This window comes from Lentinus tigrinus (genome assembly GCF_003813185.1).
Source record: "Lentinus tigrinus ALCF2SS1-7 unplaced genomic scaffold L226scaffold_48, whole genome shotgun sequence".
NCBI lineage: Eukaryota > Fungi > Basidiomycota > Agaricomycetes > Polyporales > Polyporaceae > Lentinus > Lentinus tigrinus.
In genome coordinates, this window is record NW_027137957.1 from 145,119 (window position 1) to 165,743 (window position 20,625).

At 54.7% G+C, this 20,625-nt stretch overlaps 9 protein-coding genes across 9 annotated transcripts; 7 read left to right on the forward strand and 2 right to left on the reverse strand.

Moving 5' to 3' along the window:
- Nucleotides 1-207: 207 nt before the first annotated feature.
- L226DRAFT_563426 (uncharacterized protein) lies at nt 208-1,318 on the forward strand (the record flags this gene model as incomplete). Its single annotated transcript, XM_067683562.1, has 2 exons — nt 208-408; nt 581-1,318. The coding sequence occupies 2 exons, from the start codon at nt 208-210 to the stop codon at nt 1,316-1,318; spliced, it is 939 nt and encodes a 312-aa protein (XP_067529947.1).
- Nucleotides 1,319-2,201: 883 nt separating this feature from the next.
- L226DRAFT_539888 (SNF2 family DNA-dependent ATPase) lies at nt 2,202-7,205 on the forward strand. Its single transcript, XM_067681759.1, has 17 exons — nt 2,202-2,260; nt 2,313-2,381; nt 2,435-2,518; nt 2,703-2,831; nt 3,356-3,430; nt 3,487-3,563; nt 3,621-3,739; nt 3,794-4,507; nt 4,559-4,648; nt 4,706-4,975; nt 5,029-5,379; nt 5,432-5,501; nt 5,563-5,877; nt 5,937-6,109; nt 6,165-6,282; nt 6,335-6,836; nt 6,914-7,205. Exons 1-17 carry the CDS (start codon nt 2,252-2,254, stop codon nt 7,028-7,030), a joined length of 3,282 nt encoding a protein of 1,093 aa, XP_067529948.1. The 5' UTR covers nt 2,202-2,251; the 3' UTR covers nt 7,031-7,205.
- On the forward strand, nt 7,113-8,302 carry L226DRAFT_277095 (uncharacterized protein). The gene is made up of 2 exons (XM_067673531.1): nt 7,113-7,508; nt 7,568-8,302. Exon 2 carries the CDS (start codon nt 7,577-7,579, stop codon nt 8,207-8,209), a length of 633 nt encoding a protein of 210 aa, XP_067529949.1. The 5' UTR covers nt 7,113-7,508; nt 7,568-7,576; the 3' UTR covers nt 8,210-8,302.
- Nucleotides 8,303-9,242: 940 nt separating this feature from the next.
- L226DRAFT_471922 (uncharacterized protein) lies at nt 9,243-10,750 on the forward strand (the record flags this gene model as incomplete). Its single annotated transcript, XM_067676421.1, has 2 exons — nt 9,243-9,302; nt 9,356-10,750. The coding sequence occupies 2 exons, from the start codon at nt 9,243-9,245 to the stop codon at nt 10,748-10,750; spliced, it is 1,455 nt and encodes a 484-aa protein (XP_067529950.1).
- Nucleotides 10,751-11,345: 595 nt separating this feature from the next.
- On the reverse strand, nt 11,346-13,164 carry L226DRAFT_616909 (uncharacterized protein; the record flags this gene model as incomplete). The annotated part of the gene is made up of 11 exons (XM_067686961.1): nt 11,346-11,643; nt 11,719-11,768; nt 11,836-11,884; nt 11,948-11,963; nt 12,033-12,173; nt 12,302-12,392; nt 12,458-12,552; nt 12,618-12,679; nt 12,851-12,968; nt 13,029-13,063; nt 13,124-13,164. 11 exons carry the CDS (start codon nt 13,162-13,164, stop codon nt 11,346-11,348), a joined length of 996 nt encoding a protein of 331 aa, XP_067529951.1.
- Nucleotides 13,165-13,636: 472 nt separating this feature from the next.
- On the reverse strand, nt 13,637-15,621 carry L226DRAFT_515902 (uncharacterized protein). The gene is made up of 11 exons (XM_067678460.1): nt 15,521-15,621; nt 15,427-15,461; nt 15,199-15,366; nt 15,007-15,069; nt 14,850-14,941; nt 14,688-14,778; nt 14,411-14,566; nt 14,328-14,343; nt 14,221-14,269; nt 14,101-14,150; nt 13,637-14,025 (listed from the first exon to the last, which is right to left on the reverse strand). Exons 1-11 carry the CDS (start codon nt 15,571-15,573, stop codon nt 13,749-13,751), a joined length of 1,050 nt encoding a protein of 349 aa, XP_067529952.1. The 5' UTR covers nt 15,574-15,621; the 3' UTR covers nt 13,637-13,748.
- A 1,076-nt stretch (nt 15,622-16,697) lies between these two features.
- Nucleotides 16,698-18,274, forward strand: L226DRAFT_616911 (uncharacterized protein). The gene is made up of 4 exons (XM_067686962.1): nt 16,698-17,307; nt 17,359-17,716; nt 17,771-17,908; nt 17,963-18,274. The coding sequence occupies exons 1-4, from the start codon at nt 16,732-16,734 to the stop codon at nt 18,178-18,180; spliced, it is 1,290 nt and encodes a 429-aa protein (XP_067529953.1). The 5' UTR covers nt 16,698-16,731; the 3' UTR covers nt 18,181-18,274.
- Nucleotides 18,275-18,533: 259 nt separating this feature from the next.
- L226DRAFT_575691 (uncharacterized protein) lies at nt 18,534-18,932 on the forward strand (the record flags this gene model as incomplete). The annotated part of the gene is made up of 1 exon (XM_067685238.1): nt 18,534-18,932. The coding sequence occupies one exon, from the start codon at nt 18,534-18,536 to the stop codon at nt 18,930-18,932; it is 399 nt and encodes a 132-aa protein (XP_067529954.1).
- Nucleotides 18,821-20,072, forward strand: L226DRAFT_277217 (uncharacterized protein). The gene is made up of 2 exons (XM_067673532.1): nt 18,821-19,114; nt 19,163-20,072. Exons 1-2 carry the CDS (start codon nt 19,054-19,056, stop codon nt 19,813-19,815), a joined length of 714 nt encoding a protein of 237 aa, XP_067529955.1. The 5' UTR covers nt 18,821-19,053; the 3' UTR covers nt 19,816-20,072.
- The last annotated feature ends 553 nt before the right edge of the window (nt 20,073-20,625 follow it).

Genomic DNA, 20,625 nt, shown 5'->3' on the forward strand with positions numbered 1-20,625 from the left:
TACTTACCGGTAGATCGCAATGGAACTCCGAATGTCTTACTTTGAAACCCCGCAATACGAGCCCGGCCCTGCCACGAGTTGTTTCCTCGTGCATCGAACAAGGCATAATAGTCACCGAGGTCCTATTGCACCGCGATGTACGTGCCCAGTCCTGCTCATAATTAACGTATGAGGTGAGGCAGCTAGTACTATACCACGCAGTTCAACATGGCCTCCATCGATGCTGGTTTGGCGTCGCCGCGCCTGTTCCCACTCGGTCAGGACATACTCTACGCCGTCCTTGAGAACCTCGGCAGAAACCCTTCACAACATTATGCCCATACAGCACTCGTCGCCCGTAACTGGACGGCGCCGGCTCAAGCGGGTCTTTACAAGTGCAAGATCCTTATTTACGACGCCGATTATCCAGTCAGAAGGCAAGTTATTGGCCCGAACTATGCGCACGTCCCCACATCTCCGAATCCTCCTCCGCTCGCTCTGCATCATCGCCGAAAGACGCCACACGGATGACTCCCATCTGGACTGGCTCCACCTCGTTCCTCCTCATACGCTACACCGGCTCGAATATGCATGCGTTTAGCCCGAGGCGTTCTCCCCGAGCTTGATGGACGCACCCGCAGTGCAAACCGTGGCCAATCTCATTGTTTTAGGACTCCCTTCAATGGACGCGCTCAAGGCGGTCCTCGTGCCCGGGGTGAAGACCCTTCTTGTGAGGGCCCGCGTAACCTTCGATGGCGAGATCGAGTCGGATAGACCTCTGCCCCCGAAACTGAAGAAGCTCACCATCTTGTCTTCTCGCTGGTGTCCCACGCTGTACAAGTTGTTCATTGTACTCTCCCCACAGCTCGACACATTCTCTACCGACGGGCCGTGGTATGAGGTGGGAGAATTCCACCCGTGGATGGAGTCGACCCTGGCTCTCCACAGTAACGGCCTCAAGCGCCTGGGTTTGTATGGCAAGAACCCCACGGACCGTTGTCAGATCACTCGCCCTTTCCTCGACGAACTCGTGCTGCACTCTGTGAGGCTCGAGCACCTAGCGGTTATCGCTGGGGCTTACACGGAGCGCCTGTTCCAGCAACTCCCTTCATCCGTCAAGGTACTGGAATTCGTTGGAAATCAAGAACCCATCCCTTTCGAGGATGATCTGTTAGAGGCCATTGCTCGTGCGGGCCAGAAGACCATCGCGCTCTCTCGGATGGTGGTCTTCAGTTACGAATTTGGCGATTTCGGGAGGCCGAAGGTGTACGCCCGCCTTGCAGAGGCGTGCCTCGAGAACGGTGTGCAGTTCGAGTATGTGGGGTACGATCCGTGGTGAGACAGCTGGGTTCTAGATGTCTTCGTCGCTGTAAGTTCGGTCTTCGCCTCAAAGCGCACATGATACTAGCTTCTAATAGCATCGACCTCCCAATTGATTTGTCAAGACGATACCGAGATCGATGACTCAGAAGCTAGAAGCGCATGTTTATGGACGACCGTGTCTATGGACTTCTCATATACTGATTCGTGGTGACGATGTATATGAGTACTACGTTCTCAGGTTTGTGAATTTTCATCTACCTCAGATCTGATTGTAGCCTCCCCCTCCTGTTATCAAAACATGGCCTCTGGATCACCCGCGGGCGCGTTCCCATTGAGTCAAGACCTACTCTACCCCGTCCAGAACCGAGGTGGCACCATCCCTTCCAGGGACTTCATAGTCCCGCGCAGCATTAGTCGCCGCTTACTAGCCAGCTCCAGCTAAGTTAGATCAATATAGGTGCACGTTCGATATATACGCCAGCAACACGGACTATTCAAAGCCCGGTGGCTGGATGCGCTCTCGGATTGCTCGAACGCGGCCCCGCATCTCTGCCCTCTTCGTCGCTCCCTCGTCATCGTCGCTGCAACGTCCTCTATGACCGACGAAGATTGACATCTGAATAAGTTTCGCCTGGTCGCCCCCATCACACCTATGTGAACTTGATACCTATGCTGATCAGTGAAGCTTGCATCGATCCACAGTACACACACATCACTAAATGCGTCCTTGCCTTGATAAAGTAAGCTTGCATACTGCCTGGAACGCGAAGTCATGGAGGCCCTCGAAAATTCCGTGACTTCGGCGGTTGGTGAGATGTGACAGCGTCACATGATCGTGACTGTGCACAATAGCCGCCGTGTTTGCAGTGGCGCGTCTCGGTTAGCTGAGCTTTCCGTCCCTTCCCTCTGACCACCACCACCATCACCATTATCTCCGACCAACGAAACCATGAGTACTGTGAGTTACAACATGCGCGATACACGTAACAGGAGCTGACAAGTGTGCCCAGCACTTGGATGTACCCATGGAGGAGGACGTCCTCAGTGATGTCGTGCCAAGCAACATAGTATCTCGTCAGGTAAAACCTCGTCTCGTGGCTTACAAGCGCAGCATCTGAACGGGTCCACACAGGAGAGCGAAGGGGGCGAGAGCGAGTATGATGAGGGTGCTGCAGATGAGATGGAGGTCGACGAGTTGGAGAGTGAAGGAGAGAAGGTGAGCACAGTTCGATATTCCGTGGCCCAGTACCGCTTTACCCCCTCCACTCGTGTCGTGCGGTATATTACCACCGCGTAATGTGGTTTTGAAAACACCCACACAAAATGACGCGTTTTGGGGGGCGAAGGGACCGCGTCATCGAGTAACGAGTTCGCTGACTGTCCATGGATACTCACGACAGGATGGTCCTCCGTCCCCCTCAAAATTGGCCCGAATGCATGCCTCGGAAGAAAAGCAAAAGAAGAAGCAGAAGCGGAAAGCAGACGAAGGACAGCTGGCAGTAAAGAGGCAGGAGATGGACAAGGCGAAGGTGAGTTCGTCCACCATCTCGTCCCCTTGCGGCTGGTGCCCCGAAACTTGCCTGTGGCTATTTCCAAGGCCTCTTGTGGCCATACCCGAGGTATAGAGCGTAGCCAGTGGTGCGGCGTATGCCCCATTCATCGACTTAGGGCTGGGATAGTACAAGCGCGTGCATGACACGCGAACGCAATCCCCCGGACCAGATCGAGCCCTCAACTCAACCCTTGTCCCAATCCATCCACAGTTCCTCCAATTCCTCATGCTCCCCACTTCCTTTGCCGCCTAAGGCGTTCCGTTCACAGTTAGTCTGCTGTGGCGGAAGGAACGACCCTCAGTCGAACTTCTCCCTATGCGAGGAGCATTCTGGCGGGAGAAACTTGGAACGTTCAGCAACTTGCAAGTGAAAGAGCTCGTGCGCATTCCGGGGCCCATCGCGAGAACCTGCCGACGTCGTAAACTCGCCACACTTCTCCCTATCCACCATCCACCTTGATGACACTCTCGTCTCGTGTTCTGATACTGATTAATCATTAGATATCCGATGCAGTCAAGCGCTATTCGTATCTTCTTGGCCAGACAGACCTTTTCAAGCACTTCGTGGATATCAAGGTTCGTCTGCCCATAGACCTCGTAAGCGCAACGCTGACGGTTTCTTCCTGTTTCAGAAAGCTCGCGATCCCGAATATGCTGCCATGCTAGATGCCCAACCGAAACCTAAGGGCCGAGGGCGGAAGAAGGCCGCGTATGTCCTATTCATCATGCCGTCATATACTAGCGCTGATATCGTCCTATCACATAGAGACAAGGTCGCACGTCACCGAAAGTCTGAAAAGGAAGAAGATGAAGAGATGCTGAAAGACGGCGAACTTGCTGTGGACGGCAATGACCAGCCATACGTTTTTGAAGAGTCTCCGAGTTGTAAGCTCCATCAACATCCTCCGCATTACTGTGTCTTAAATGTTGTCTTTGTAGACATCCACGGAACTATGAGACCCTACCAGCTCCAAGGCTTGAACTGGATGGTCTCCTTGCACCACAACGGTCTCAACGGCATTCTTGCAGACGAGATGGGTCTCGGGAAGACGCTTCAAACCATCTCCTTCCTCTCCTATCTCCGCCACTACCGCGACATCAAGGGCCCCCACCTCGTCGTCGTGCCGAAGTCTACACTCCAGAACTGGGCGCGAGAGTTCGAGAAGTGGACGCCGGACGTGAACACCGTGCTGCTCACTGGTAGCAAGGACGAGCGTGCGGAAATCATCTCGACGCGACTTCTCCCGCAGGACTTTGATGTACTCATTACATCGTATGAGATTTGTCTCATCGAGAAGAACGCACTCAAGAAGTTCTCGTTTGAGTACATCGTCATCGACGAGGCGCACCGTATCAAGAACGTCGACTCGATCCTCTCGCAGATTGTCCGGTCCTTCTTGTCTCGCGGGCGATTGCTCATCACGGGAACGCCGCTGCAGAACAACATGAAGGAGCTGTTCGCCCTCCTCAATTTCATTTGCCCGGAGATCTTCTCTGACTATGCGGATTTGGAGAGCTTCTTGCATAAGGACGAGGCGGAAGCGGAGGGTGACGAAGAGAAGAGCAAGAAGGTGGTCGAAGCACTCCACAAGATCCTCCGGCCGTTCTTGCTTCGACGTGTCAAGAGCGATGTCGAGAAGAATCTTCTGCCGAGTAAGTGGTATAGCGTGTAGTTCGAGGGCGTCGACTAACATATGCTCGCAGAGAAGGAGATTAATATCTATGTCGGTCTCACGGAGATGCAGCGGAAGTGGTATCGCTCCGTCCTTGAGAAAGATATCGATGCTGTCAACGGTTAGTATCATTGACTTCATGGGCGTTACTATCAGCTTGCTCACTATTCCAACGCAGGGCTCACGGGCAAGAAGGAGGGTAAGACGCGGTTGATGAACATCGTCATGCAGCTTCGGAAGGTCACCTGCCATCCATACCTCTTTGACGGCGCCGAGCCCGGCCCCCCTTATACCACCGACGAGCACCTGGTCGAAAACTCGGGCAAGATGGTCATCCTCGACAAGCTGCTGAAGAACATGAAAGCGAAGGGCTCTCGTGTCCTTATCTTCAGTCAGATGAGTCGTATGCTTGATATTCTGGAGGACTACTGTTTGTTCCGTGGATACAGTGAGTGTTGGCAACATAACGCTTCGGACGCGCTGGCTGATCCCTCTCAATAGAGTACTGCCGTATTGACGGCAGTACAGCTCACGACGACCGTATCGTTGCTATTGATGAGTACAACAAACCGGACAGCGAGAAGTTCATCTTTCTGCTGACGACGCGTGCTGGTGGGCTCGGTATCAACCTGACGACTGCCGACATTGTTGTTTTGTACGACAGCGACTGGAACCCTCAAGCCGATTTGCAGGCGATGGACCGCGCTCATCGTATTGGGCAGACGAAGCAAGTCTATGTCTTCCGCTTCATCACAGAAGGCAGCGTTGAGGAGCGCATGCTCGAGCGCGCCGCGCAGAAGCTGCGACTCGACCAGCTCGTCATTCAGCAAGGACGTACTCAGGCTACCAAAGGTGCGTCCGACTTATGTGCCAATCTGGATACCACTGACGCCCTGGTATGTAGCTGCCAACAAGGAGGAGCTCCTTGAGATGATTACTCATGGCGCGGAGCACATTGTCAATTCGTCGGTTGAGTGAGTAATGTGTTTGAGCTGCGACGAGACGATTTGCCAAAAACGCTGACCCGCGCTGTAGCTTGATGGTCAATGACGACATTGACGCGATCATTCATCGGGGAGAAGAGAGGACGCAACAGCTCAACAGCAAGTACGAAGGTCTGACGTTCGAAGACCTGAGTAACTTCAAGTCCGAGGCGTCCGTGCAGCAGTGGGAGGGCGAGGACTTCCGGGGGCAGCGCAAGACCTTGCAATTCAACCCGCTTGCATTGTCCAAGCGTGAGCGGAAGCTCAACTACTCCGTCGACAGCTACTTCAAGGAGACCATGCGTGCGGGCCCGTCGAAGACGGAGAAGGCGCCTAAGATCCCGAGGGCGCCGAAGCAGATCCAGATGTACGTTGCCCGGTCGGACAATCTTCTTCTTGAGTTGGACGCTGACGATCGGACCACAGGCAAGATTTCCAGTTCTTCCCGCCGCGACTGGCGGAGCTACAGGAGCAGGAGCTCGCTGCGCACAAGCGTTTGAATGACATTCCCGCGGTCACGCGCGAGCCCGCGGGTCCCGAGGATACGCCTGAGAAACTCGAGGAAGAGCGCAAGGCAGCGCAAGAGTTCATTGACAATGGTGCGTCTCCTTCGGTTCGGACCCTGTATACCGAGGTGTTGATGATGATGATCAGCTGAGCCGCTTACGGAGGAGCAACTCCAGGAGAAGGAGGAGCTGGTCGCTCAGGGTTTCGAAGACTGGAGCAGACGTGACTTCCAACAGTTCGTTCGTGCGCTCGAGACGTATGGCTGGTGAGTCGTTCAGGACCACATGGATTGCAACGTCATCTCACAAGTATTCTAGGACGGACGATTACGAGCTATTGGCGTCGGAAATCCAGGACAAGACCGCTGATGACGTTGCGAGATACTATCCTATCTTCAAGAAAAAGTGGAAGGAGCTTGCAGAGTACCCCCGCATCAAGGCGCGTATCGAAGAGGGCGAGGCGAAGCGCAACAAGCGGTCAAACCTCGAAGCGCTGCTTGCGAAGAAGATCGCGTCCGTGCGGTACCCGATGCAGGAGCTCGAGCTCAACTACCCAACTACGAAGGGCAAGGTCTACTCTGAGGAGGAGGACCGGTACCTTCTATGTCGCTTGAACCACTACGGTATGCAGGCGGAGGACGTGTACGAGCGGATCAAGAAGGACATCACGGAGTTCCCTGTGTTCCGCTTCGATTGGTTCTTCAAGAGCCGGAGCCCGCAAGAACTCCAGCGGAGATGTAACACGCTGTTGGGCATGATCGAGAAGGAGGCGGAGGGCAAGCAGGCTGAGGAGGTCAAGCCGAAGGGTACCAAGGGCAAGGTATGTTCTGGTCTTCTCGCTCGCTCGCTTGCAATCGTCGGGCATAGGGTGACTGACGACATGTGTGCGTCTTCCAGAAGCGCGGTATCGAGGCCGTCCAGGACGCAGACAAGGCTGAGGCATCTCGGTCTTCTACACCGGCAAGTACGACGACTGGGTCTGCTAAGCGCCAACCGAAGAAGCGGAAGACATGAGCAGGGTCTAGCCCTTGAGCTTTGTTCTCCGGTCGTGTCTCTTGCTTTTCTGCCATGTTCTCGATTTTTGCAACCTTGTCTGTATACATAGAGACTTTGTTATCATATGTAGTGAGCGGTCTAGATGTGGTCGCAGTAATGTTATTCCCATGCTGATTAAAGTAGTCTATCGTCACTGGAGAGTCGAGCGTCTCAAGGATGAGCTTCTCAGAAGATGACGAACCACTTCCGCATTCAATACAACCAAGTCTGGAGCGACGAGGGCGTCAGGGAACACAAGACGCACCTAGACGCGCATGATATGGGCGCCTGTGATGCCGAGGCCTTGACTAGGCGTTCAGTATGGCTACACTGTTTCTCCGACCACCATGTCTCGACTATCTCCGCGAGGACCTCTTGAACCGCGCGATCCATAATCACCGTCCTCGGTATTACCAAAAGCACATAGTGTCGGAGCGGGCAAAAGAGGAGGCAGAAGGTATCGGAGCCAGCTCATGTTTGAGTACATAAATGCGCTGACCTTTCATCGATCTCCAGGCCCGCATTATGCCAACCTCCGGTCTCGTCGGAGGCAATCGCGAAGCAACGCAGCAATCACGAGGTGAAGAGAATGCAACGAAGTCCAGAAGTCGACAGCAGGAGCGGCGACCAGAGCCGCAGTGCTCCCGTGGGACAGATCTACGCTGGGAACTTCCCTATGAACGGCATATGCATACGCACGGTGTCCACTTGAGGGGCTGCAATGTGGTATACGCTTCATACACATGTGAGTTGTGCCATCTTTGCGTTCTTGTTTCCGGATATTCCGGTTACTATGCCATATCTGCCGTCGGACTCGGCATATGCATTGTCGAGTCTCCGTTGACGACCATTATTGCTGTCATGCGGACACGCGATCCACAGGTCCATGTCCCTGAGGTTACTTGGGGCTGGCCTGTGTGTGAGACACCAAGGCCGGTCAGACGACAGAGATTCCGAGGACGTCGGTCCACCGACCTGCGGAAGTCCAGGCGACGGCGTCGGCTTGCGCTCGTTCCAGAGCGAAATACGGCAGGCTCAGCTACAGATCTCGTCATTAGACACAACCGAGTTGATACGATTGATAAAAATGACGGGAACTTGTTAAAGTTGTCGAGCTCCCCAGCTTCTAAGCCCACCCTTTCGCTGTTGGCCCCATGATATGGGGAGTTGGATGATCGAGCTAGCTTCCCGCGATTGAGTGTGAGATCTGCCAGATCGAGCGTCGCGCACGACGATGCTGCGGACTATCTCATTAACAGCACCCGCTCGGTGACGGGTGGCTGCCTCGGGCCCGCCCGTCAAGCACGGATCGTTGAACACCGAGCTGCTGCGACTACTAGCCGTATGGATATTTCACCCTGCACGCCAGCATATGCCCCTGGCTCTATAGCTCCTCGCCGTTGTCGGCAAAGGTCGGCCTACTCGTCTCGAATTGATTTTGATGGAGTCGCCCAGGGCGAGGAGGCCATTCTCCGTTCTGGATCGGAGGTTGACATCATCCTTCAAATTCTGCCGACACGGGCACGGCCAGGTGCCTGGCTCCCGAGTGCGGCGCGCGAAGGACTGCAGGAGATCGCAGGGCTTCGCGCGTTCTCCCACTGCTGGCTGCCGCAAGCCGGCCTCGTTCAGTTCAGATTCAGTGCACTGGGCAGCTACTCCGCTTCATTTGCCACATAGCATTGATTGTTCAGCCGGTGGATGCCTGCACCCTGCTCGAAGGCTGGCTTGAGCGAGGCTACCTCCGAGTCGTCGTCTCCTGAAACGAGTCTTACTTCTCACTCTGGGTGCACGCGGGGACGGTCGTTCTCCGCGTCGCGAGGCGTCTGGTCTCCACCCTTATAGGCCTGGTTGCGCTAAGCCCGAGGAAGGCCGTACCCTCAACCAGATTATTCCATAAATTCAGGTATCTATCTCCGTGTAACTTTCTCCGACTTTGTTCCCATCGCTGACTACTGCCCCTCTTTCCAACCTCTCACCGCCATTGCTCTGCAGGATGCTCTCGAGCATGCGCCGCTGCCTCCTCTGCCCGGATATCCTCAAGAACATCTGCGCACATGCGTATGAGGGCGGCTACGATCCGGAGTGTAGAGCAGCGGTGGCAGCGCTCAATGCAACATGTCGAGCATTCGCCCGTATTGCCTCGAAGGTCCTCTGGAGCCGGATTTTCAGTCTTCGGCCGCTCGTCAAGTGCATGCCTCCGGACGTATGGGTGGAGGAGCTGTCCGACGACACCGACAGTCGTAGCGCCATAGTAAGACGCGCGTTCATTCGTAGCAGAGAGCCGCTGACACCCGACGAGCGCAGGTAATAACGCGACCACCGGACCTTGGGGATTGGAAGAGGTTTGTCGCCAACGCGGAGCACGTCACTTCCTTCAGGCGGTTCGGGCTGGCACCCGATCTCGACGATGACGCCTATTGCACGCTGTGTCTCTATCGGCCAGGGCCCCCACCTTTCCTCCCCAATATCCAGGAGCTCGTGTGGGAGGAGCCAGATGCGGACGTGTTCGAGTATGGGTACCATCTACTGGGACCGAAGCTGAAGACACTGCACATCGGGCAACCACCGAGCGATTCGTTGCTATCCCCCTTTCTCCGTTCGTTGCACTTAAAGTGTCCGCAGCTCCGCCACCTATCAGTGCAGTGTCGATCTGCTGTCGGGCCTGTCGACCCGGTAGCCTCTCGCGCAATAGCACAGTTGCAGCACCTGGAGACGATCGATTTGGCCCTTCCTCTCTACGACGATGCCCTCCTGCACCTGGCCACACTCCGGAGCTTGACGGTGGCGAAGCTCTTCATACCCCGCAGCACAGCAATTCACGAACGTCTTCTCGAGGCGAATACTCCCGTATTCCCCAGCCTGACCGTTCTGCACATGAGCGTTATCCGCTACGAACCTTTCATCACCTCCATTGTTAACCTCATCTCTTCCACACAACTCTTCGAGGTACAGCTGTGTGCCGCACATGATCCTCCAGGTGCAACACTGCGGGAGTTCCTATCAGCTCTCACAAATTCACCCAGCGGTGATGCTCTATCTTCCATCCACTTATCCTTCCCGCTTCCCTCAAGCATCCCCCTCATGCGTTCGCTGAACGCCCTCCCTCCCCTCGACCACCCTGAGTGCACGCTCAACCTCACAAGCCTCGAACCCCTCTTTGCATGCCCTGAGCTCACTGAGCTCGACATCACCTCCTTCTTCCTCCGCGTTGACGACGAATTCGTCCGCACGCTGGCGGCAGCCTGCCCAAGGTTACAATCGTTACGCCTCGTCCCGCCCTACAACGCGGGCCGGCTCTCGGAGGTAACCCTGGACGGCCTCCTGCCGCTATTTCGGCTCTGCCCGGACCTCACCGACCTCGCCCTCCCGCTCAACGCGACACTTCCCATGTCGAGCGTTGCTGGGGGAATCCACGACTCGCAGCTCGTCACCCTGGACGTGGGCGACTCCCCGATCCGCTTTCCAGACGAGGTTGCTGCGTTCCTCTCCGCACACTGCACGCATCCGGACCTCGAGATTGTCGCCGCCCGCGCGCTCGAAGGAGATAATAGTTCCGACCACATACGCTCGCGCGAGTTGCATAGCGTGATGTGGGACCAAGTCGGGCGCCTCATCAAGCTCTTTGCCAGGGTTCGGAGTCAGGAACGCGACCACTGGATGACACGGAGCGGAATCCATTCACCGCTCGATGATACCTGATCCCGATCTCCGTTCTTGCGATTCGTTCACGCTGTATTGCTACTCTGTTGCCACGCCCATGTAATAGGTACAGTAGTCTCTGTCCTGGCCCGGGCATCGTTTCATTTGATGTTACGCGCGGATCGATCACGCTCGCCGGTTGCAGACCACATTCAACTATTCAATCGCGCTCTTACATTGCTTGGTTACTTCTGTACTCACGCGTGCCCTCTGACGTTGTTGATTGAGACGTATGTACTTGTACCATTACGTGCGTCCGAGTTAACTCGGACTTCGGGCGCGCAAGGAACTGACTGACCTGGACGGCGATCGGCCTTGCCCAAGGTTTGGAATGTAAGTAAGAATGGTAGCAGATCACTTCGGCGGTTTATTGTGTTCAAAAATTTCAGCACGATAGCGCGATCAGTGAGCAGGGTGTCTGAATAACTACGTGTTCGCAGGCAAAGACGGTGGTCAGGCGGGATCTGCCGACGGTCGGGCTTGTGGCTGTGCCATCTCGCTTAAGAACGTGGCAAGAGTCAGGCATTTGCTCCGGCATATATAGTCTAGTACGCACCAGCGTTCCTTGAGGCTTGAAGACAGCACTCTAGCGAAGTCACCCCTTCAAGACAGATCCTCCCTGGTCCGAGTCGCGAGCAAGTATATCGATGACCGGCGACATGTCTTCTACGTGACTGTCCTCGTTCTCCGCCAGCACTTGCCCGGAGTCCGATTCGGTCATATAATCCTCCCCCACGGAAACCGTCCCAGTGGCCAGCGACCCGAGGACGCGCTCGAATACAAGCGTGCCAGAAGGTCGAGATACCAGGTAGGGGTCGGAGTCATGCGCTATGGCCCGCTGGTTGGCCGCTTGGAGGTTGAGGAGGAACCGCGACACGATCACTGCGGTGAGCCTGTTGATCGTAATGTCCTGCGGATCAGCAAGATGTAGTGTTGAGGAGTATCATCAACGTGAGCCAGGTACTTACGGATTCGTGAAGAGCGTGATGTAGCTGCCAGTTTGGAAGACGAACTCGAACTGTTTGAGGCGACTATCAGCACCGAAAGTGGCCGGAGGAGGACGGAGATCAAAGTGTTATACCTACCGATAACATGGCGAAGGTGAGGTGCAAACAGTTCAAGACGAAGAGCACGCTGATAGGAGCTGATCACTCAGTTCCGTGCCGCAATACACAGGTTAGGGCGGATAGTACTGACGTAAAATAGATTGTGCCTGTGAATTAGGACCCTCAATTAGCATTCCTGTCTCATTCTCTATGTGCAAGTGACGACGTAGACTCACCGTCTCGCAAGAGAATGTGGGCCAGGGTCATTCCATCCGCCTTGATACCGGTCGTGCGTCTTCCTCTCCCTAGCGTGTACCACGTGACGACGACGAGGAGAAGGTCTGCAGTCATGAGGCACGACCTGGATGCGATTGTTACTGCAAAAAGAGGACTCCGTTATCATCCTTTCTCGAGGGTGGGTGGGAACATAGAAGATGCAACGTACACCTGCAGGGGCCAAGGCGTATTAGCGCAGCCTTCGAGCCTAGAAGCTCACAAGAAAGTCACCTTCGTCCTAGCTCCGGACCAATCGGTTGAACGGCTACGCATCCGAATGGAGGGACAATTGCTCCGAGGGGACCGAAGTGATACAAAACCTTGGAGAGTGAAGGTATGAGGAAACACCTCGACGGCAAACATGAGGAAGTCAATTGATACTGACTAGGTTTAGAGGGAATGGCACGACAGAGAGTAGGAAACATAGCGTTCCCAAGAGCCAGCTCCTGCTCAGTGCGAAAGCACGCAGTCCGGAGAAGGCTGCGCCATTGTGACGTGAGTTATGTTCATGGGATGTTAGGGAACGTTCGGACTGTGAGACGTACCTGCCCAGACGAAATATTGGATAGCGCCAAGCGTGAAGGTTGCACCTCCGTACATCTCGCAGCTAATGACAGGTTAAGTAACTCTTCATGCCAGGAGTCAGCACAGTCTCTTACCCCTAGTACAGTTTCAGCGTCAGCCTGAGGTACTATGATGAATACTATCATATGTGCGAGGCTTCACCTTTTCTGACGCTGAAAGTAGGAACGTCCCGGAACCTGTGTCCATCACATACAATAGGAGGAGGATGTAACGATTCAGGAAGAATAGGACGGAGGCTCCGGTGAATTTGCGCCTCCAGAACAGGTTTACCTCTTGGTCCCAGGTGAGGAGGTACTCGTACGCAATGAACGCTTGTGGATAAAATGATCAGTATGCGATGCATGGACGGAGCCATGTGAGACTAGTCTCACCCATCGCTGCGATCTCACAGTCATTTGCGACCGTGCTGAAAGCAAGTGGTGCGTTAGAACCGGATAGAACCAAGAACGTATGAGGTGGTGCTTACACACTCTCGACAAGAGAAACAAAGGCCGCCACAGAGGACATTATGGATGGTAAACAAGGGAGCCCGGGGAGGAACCATGGACTCGCCAGCCGTGGGGCTCAAGCCTTATGTTATCGCGGATATGCTCGCCTAGAACCGTACTACACCGCCTTGCGCACGGCGAACAGCCGCATACTACACGCTATCGCCACAGAAATCTTCACGTAGCATGTCAGGTGATGGTGGTCTACTGCGGTCAGGCGTCAGCGAAGCCAACCTTAAACTTTACTGTGCAATGGTAGAATCATACCTCCCAAAGACCATTGACATGCTGCTCTTGGGTGCTGCGGAGCGGAGGCCAGAATAAGATCCAAGTTGCTTACCTTCCATCATTCAATGCTTTCTGCGCCAACGTGCATGATCTGAGACCAACGAGGACAAATGGGATGAATCGAAGTATATCATACAAGTCTCGTTCTCAGCTTCCGCTACGGAGCACCTTTGGTTGACGGAGCACAAGGGCAACTTTGGTGTCGGCGTGGTACTCATGTTGCATTTGCATTTGTTAGAGGGGTTCATACATAGGCATCTATCCCCACACTATATGCGCTCACCTCCCACACCCTGTATGCGATGCCACCGCAGTTCAAGGTTTCTTCGCCTCCTCGTCAATCCTCGTGTCGTGGACTTGAACCGGGTTAACCTCTTCTCCTTCCACTGACAGAAACCCGGGCTCTTGTGGAGATCCTTCCCATACTAACACGGACTCAGAGGCCAGCGACCCTACGACGCGCTCAAAAACAAGCGTGTCAGAGGGTCCGGACCCCGATCCGACGTGAGATTCGGAGGAATCGTGTGCGACGGCCTGCTGGTTCGCAGCTTGGAGGTTGAGCAGGAAGCGCGAGACGATGATTGCGGTGAGGCTGCGAAGGCTGTCAGGTGGGCTCCGTGGTAGACAGTGGACAGCGTGGACGGGAGAAGGGGAGGGGGGTACTCACGGGTTCGTGAAGATCGTCAGGTAGCTGCCGTTTTGGAAGACGAGCTCGAGCTGTGGCCCGGGATTGAGTGGAGAGTGAATACTGGAGGGCGAGGGATGGAGGTCGAATTCAAGTACTTACCGAGAGCATCGTGAACACGAGGTGTAGGCAGTTCAATACAAAGAGCACGCTGAAGTGAAGGGGAGTGAGAACTCTAGACAGCCTCCACGCAATCTATGTGCGCTCACGCAAAGTATATGGTGCCTAGTAGGGATCGGGAGTTGCTCGGTCAGCCTTTGTCTTGCATCTCATGGCTGGTGTGAAGACTCACCATCTCGAAGGAGTACATGCGCCAAGGAGAGCCCGTTCTTGCTGATCCCAGTGGGGTTGGTTGCGTTCTGGTGTCGTCCCCTGCCCAGAGAGTACCACGTGATAGCGATGAGGAGGACATCCGAAACCAATAAACACGTCCTCGATGTGATCGTTACTGCAAACAGACGAGGTCATGATCGATCAAGCGCAGACGCATTGCATTGCTACGCACGGCTATGCATGACGTCGCGTTAGCACTGTGCCGCAACCCGCAGAAGGAAAAGACGCGAAGGCTTACTTGCGTCCCATCTCAGGACTGATTGAGTCGATGGCGATGCATCCGAAGGGCGGGACGAGCGCCGATTGGGAACCGAAGTGGTACGGGACCTGGTAGATATAGACGCGATGATAGCGGTGGTGATTAATGTAATCGTGTCTGGCAGTCCCAGAACACTTACGAGGTTCACAGCGAACGGCACGACGGAGAGGAGGAATACGAAGGCGCCGAGAAGACGGCTGCTGAGCGCGTACGCGCGCAGGCCGGAGAAGGCTGGAGATGTTTCGCATGGCTTAGATCACGGGTGAGGGCGATGATAGACTCTTGGAGCTACGCACCTGCCCAAGGAACGTACTGGATCACGCCGAGAGCGAAGGTTTCCAGGCCATACAGCGCGCAGCTGTTCGAGAAAGGGCCTTTTCTCACTATGGGAATATGACCTAGTAACGGACGAAACCCACCCCTGTCGGACGAGTGTCAGGGCTACTATCGGAGAAGGAGGATACATGCCAGAGTAAGCGGGGGTCTCACCTTGTCTGACTTGGACAGCGATGCGGATCCGCTTATGTTCATCGTGTATAGGAGCAGGACGAGGTAGCGGTTGAAGAAGAACAGCAGCGTCGCCCCGGTGAATTTGCGTCGCCAGAAGAAGTTCACTTCCTCGCCGAATGTGATGAGGTACTCGAAAACCACGAATGCTGACGAGAGTGTACGTTAGCGAGAGCCTGAGGCTGTGTACAAAGGGAGACATTCCGCACCCAAGGCCGCTATCTCGCAATCATTCCCTATCATCCTGGATTCGCAAGGCCGTCAGAGAAATCATGGAATATAAAAGCACGAGATCATACTCACAAACTCTGAAAGTCAGCCACGATGGCCGCCAGGCCGGGATCCGTCGTGGACATGGTGTCAGGAGGAGGTACTACAGTGCGCAGTGCTCACCTCACCATTTTTGAGGGAATCGGACTTCTTGTGCAAAGCCAGGACGTCGATTTTGCGCCCTAACACCGACGCGAGGACGACGATCCTCCACAAAAGTGCCGTATGCCAGTGCAATTGCAAGGCGCTGCCACAGAACGGGTCCGTGATCGGATGCCGATGCGGTTGGCGTTTCTCATCGGTTCAGAGCTTGAGCTTGACTGTGCAGGACCGTATTAGTACCGCACCCGGACGCTAATCTTGCCGGACTCTGGGGAGATTTGAGACAGCGGCCCGACTTGGCGATGGCTTTAGTAGCTCCGTTTGCTCTGTACTCGAAACCGAGGATGGTGAAGGTGCAGACTATTGCGTTAGAAATTGTGTCTGGCTGCTCCATTGCAACCATATGTGTCTGAAATTTCGTCCTCACCTAAATTCCACCTTGACGGATTGCTGAAGCAAGGTTCGGGCGGCGGAGAAGAGAAGCCAAAAATAAACGGTATTGCCAAATTTGCAGGCGCCGGCATGCTACGTCGTTGTATACAGTCAATGATCCTACTGAGCTTCGCAGAGGGACGATGCCCCTGGATATTCGAGTCAGACGTCCGAGCGAGCCCAAGCTAGAGACATACCTCATCGAGACCTCCGAGTCGGAACGAGTGACTGACAATCGGTCTTAACCCCGGAGTGCGGGCTTCAAGCCTGCCTGTGCCCCTCGCCTCTGTTGTTGCTACTCCCTCGCGGTGGCGCCGGTTCCCAGGCACTCAAATAGAAATACAAAGAATCCACTCCTGCCCCTCAGAGTGCGGCACTCTGTTTGTCACAGCCATCGATACCGTGACCTGTCTGATTCGGACTTCATTACTTACCGTCTCGCTCCGCATATGTTCTGTTCGCTGAGCCAACGCCAGTAAGATCAATCATCTTAAGCATTGCACACTTGGCAGATCGGGAAGTGAGGGGAGGGTGAAAGCTGCCGCAGTACGTACTACGTGGCAGTGCGGGCCGCGCGTGAGTACTTGAATCACGTTCTCGTGTGACCGTCACTAACAATGTAGACGTCACAGCACCTGGGCGCCAACCCGGTCGGTCGTTCCTTGAGCTCGACTCTGAACGTCGTCTTTTGCTCGCCAGCGTCGTAACCCATGTCCTCTTCAAGTTCACCTCCTCTCATCGCATCATTCACCAAGCCAGTGCCTGAGGCCGGTAATCCTGGCGTGGTTTGGATCTATCATCCTCTGCACAACCTTACCTTCCTCTCGATCCCTGTTCGAAACTGTCCCCTTCCAGATGGCACTCAGAGCGACTATCCGTGCATTCCGCTCACAACTCTCCTGGATGCCTGCTATATTGTGACTGGCATGGAAGGAATACTCGCGTTTTATGACGGCGACCAGCAGGTCGTCCACACCGGCCTCGTTGCGGCAAATCGGTACTACTACATTGTCAGCAATGACCGGACGGTCGACTATGACATCTTCCACTCCTTCGACGCATGGGTTCCCCCTCAGCGCGAGCAGGTCCCCGACTACTGGTTCACTGGTGTCTATCCGCGATCCAGACCGCCTAGGCCAAATCAATACGACTGGAATGCTGTGTCAGGACAAACTGTGAACACGCTCCGCGAGAAGGCCAGGAGTGCAGACGGAGCGTGCAGGTTGTCGGGCTTTCCGGTCCCAATTGAAGCTGCTCATATCGTACCAGAAGCCTGCCGGCATTGGGTGAGTCTCTTCTGTGCACGATATGACATGGATTCTCACAGACCGTTCCAGTACCAAATGCGCCGGATCTGCCTACAACTCCACTGGCCTGAGTCAATTCCGCGTAACCTCGCAGTTGCTAACGCAGTTCACGACATACGCAATTACATCACTCTGCGACCAGACCTCCACGAACGGTGGGACGCCCATGCCTTCGTCTTCATCCCCGTCGATGGCTATTTCATCGCCTACTACATCACCCCTGGACCTGAACTCCAGGCTACCGACTTCCACTGTGCTCGACTCAACACGCCCGAGCGGACGGACGGATACCTGCTGTATATCCGCTTCGCATACTCTATATTCCAACTCCTTGTGAACTACGATTCATTTGAGGTTCATCCGAATTCTTCGCCTGTCTCGATTCCCCGTCCGTTACCGTTCAGAGCATCCCCAACGGTCTGCTGACCTCCTTCCCTTCCAGCGACCCCTGAAGATGTCGAGATGTCTGCTGGATCGGGTCTTCCTCCCTTTGCCGGCCCATCTGAAGCAGTAGAATTTGATCCTAATGCGGGCATGGATAGCGTTACGGCTGCGAAACACATCATTGACTGGTACAGCGGTGAGTCTTCTGAGTCAACTTGCATCCTATGTCCTCTGACCTCAGGCGACGTAGACGTCGAGCGAGAGGACCTTCCGGCCGATCTAGCCTGTGCTTGGCGGGATCTCATTGATGACAAGGAGGACAATAACGAGAATACGGAACGGTTGAAGCGTGAGTGGCTGGAACGGCAACGGAGGCAAATGCGCGAGGATAGACCGGAGTCGGGTTTGCGTGAACTCGTGCAAGATAGTGCTGTCGGCAGTCAGGATTCGGGCAGACACTCACAGTAGTTTTCTTGGTACGTGACTTCGGACGCTCTCTGGTTACTGGAGGCACGCTTGGTGCCCTCAAGACTGTGCGTCATCGACTCTGCAATGTCATCGCAACAAACTGTTCAAATTCGCCAGCCAGGCTGGCCGTTCCTGGTGTGACGTCACCGACCTGCCCTCAACACTACCCAACTTGAAGTACGAAGGCCAGTCACTCCTTGTTCACGGCCCTTCATTGTGAGACAACCGACCGTGAGTGCTTGCCAATCAAGTATCACAGACTTGATCTGATCAATACTACATAGCGATCGGGTCTGCCCTCCTCGTCGACTCTGAACATCCGTCTTGTTCCCGCCTGCGTCGTTTTCCTATTCATGTCCGCTTCATCCCCGCCCGACCCTCCTCGTATCATCGCCTCGTTCATTGAGCCCGTGCCCGAGGCTAGCCCTCCTGGCTTCGTTGAGATCTATCAGCCTCTTTTCAACATCGGGTTCCTCAAAATCTCTGTTCGCAACTGTCCCCTCCTAGATGGCACTCAGAGCAACCGTCCTTGTATTCCACTCACAACTGTGGTGGACGCCTGCCATATCGTGACTGGACTGGAAGGACTACTCGCATTCGACCACGGCGCCCAGCAGGTCGTCCACACGGACCTCGTTCAGGCGAATCGGTACTACTACATTGTTAGCAATGACCGGAATGTCGACTATGGCATCTTCCACTCTTTCGACGAATGGGTCCCTCATAAGCGAGAGCAGGTTCCCCTTCACTGATTTACTACTGTCTATCCGCGCGACAGAGCTTCCAACTCACCTGTATGCCGTGGAGTCTGGGAGGGGTGTCAGGGACCAGTGAGAACACGCTCCGCCTCAAGGCCAGGAATGAAGATCGAGTATGCAAGTTGTCGCGCTTTCAGGTCCCACTCAACGCTGGCCATATCGTACCAAAAGTCAAAGTGAGTCTCATCCTGACATGATATGGCATGAATTCACCAATCGTTCAGTACCACGCACGCGTCCTCCGCCAGCTCCACGACCCCATAGCAATCCCGGGGAACCTCGAGGAGCTCAAACAGTTCATGATATACGCAATTACGTCACCCTGCGGGCAGACCTCTACGAACGGTGGGACGCCAACGCCTTCGCTTTCGTCCCTGTTGATGGCCGTTTTATCGCTTATTACATCACACCTGTCCCCGAACTTCAAGCTGTCGATTTCCACTGCGCTCAACTCATTACGCCTCAGCGGATGGACGGATACTTACTCTACGTCCGCTTCGCACTCTCTATATTCACACTCATAGCCCTTAATCGATTGTCGCATCATCCGCAATCTTCGCCGCTCATGCATCCGCCGTCAGCGCTCTTCAGGACATCCCGGACGGTCTCCCGACCTCCTATCCTTCCAGAAACTCCTGAAGAAGCTCAGCCATCCGCCAGAGTTTGTCCATCTGAAGCAGTAGGAGTCGATCCCAGTGCGGTCATGGACGACATTACAGCGGCAAAGCGCATCATTGACTGGTACAGCGGTGAGTCTTACGAGTTGACCCCGTATCGTATGCCTTCCGACCTCAGACGGTGTAGATGTCGACTGAGGAGACCTCCCGGCCGACCTAGCGTGGGCTTGGCGGGATCTCATCGACGACACAGAGGATGATAGCCAGAATATCGAACGACTGAGGCGCGAGTGGCTGGAACGGTAACGGAGACAATTGCACAAGGATAAACCAGAGTCGGCTCCGTATGACCTCGTGCAAGATAATGATGTCGGCAGTCGGGACTCAGGCTGACAAATATTTCCTTGCGACCGGTACGATAACCAGCTATACACGTGAGCCTGATTGTTAGAAGCATCTGTAGCCTTCCCGGTGCATCATGCACCATGTTGTATTTCACGCGTATGTTCCTGCGAGACATGACCCCTGTAGGGAGTACATTTAACTCACAGTGGGTTTAGAGATATCGAAGTCGTGGCACATGCCATAATCACTTTGCGCACGTATCAGAGATGCTACTGCATCCTTCTAACGTCGCCAATCGACGAGTAGCAGGTCCGGGCCGATCCAAGGCCGTCCGGTCGGCACTCTTCGTGATACACTTGTGTTCAGAAGTAGAACTGGTCCTTTGCAACCCCCCCTCCTTCCCCCATATGTGTCGCCGAAGATTGTTGTATCCGCGATTAGTACGTCCGGGAAGGAGGGAAAAGAACAGCAGCTCAGCGTACTGATCTTGCCGTGGGAATTCATTGTTGCTTTCAGCGCTCGTGACACTGACAGCCTCCTCCACGTCACCTCGCTCTTGTCGAGCGAAACAGGTATAAGTACTTACACTCACAGCTCGACGAGGAAATGTGGCATGAATGCGAGTCGACTGACGCATGGCTCGACAAGTATGTGCCAGGGGCCAATCCTCCCATGTTATTCGACCCATATGTCGTGGAATTGGGTGGAAACGAATGCGATATGCA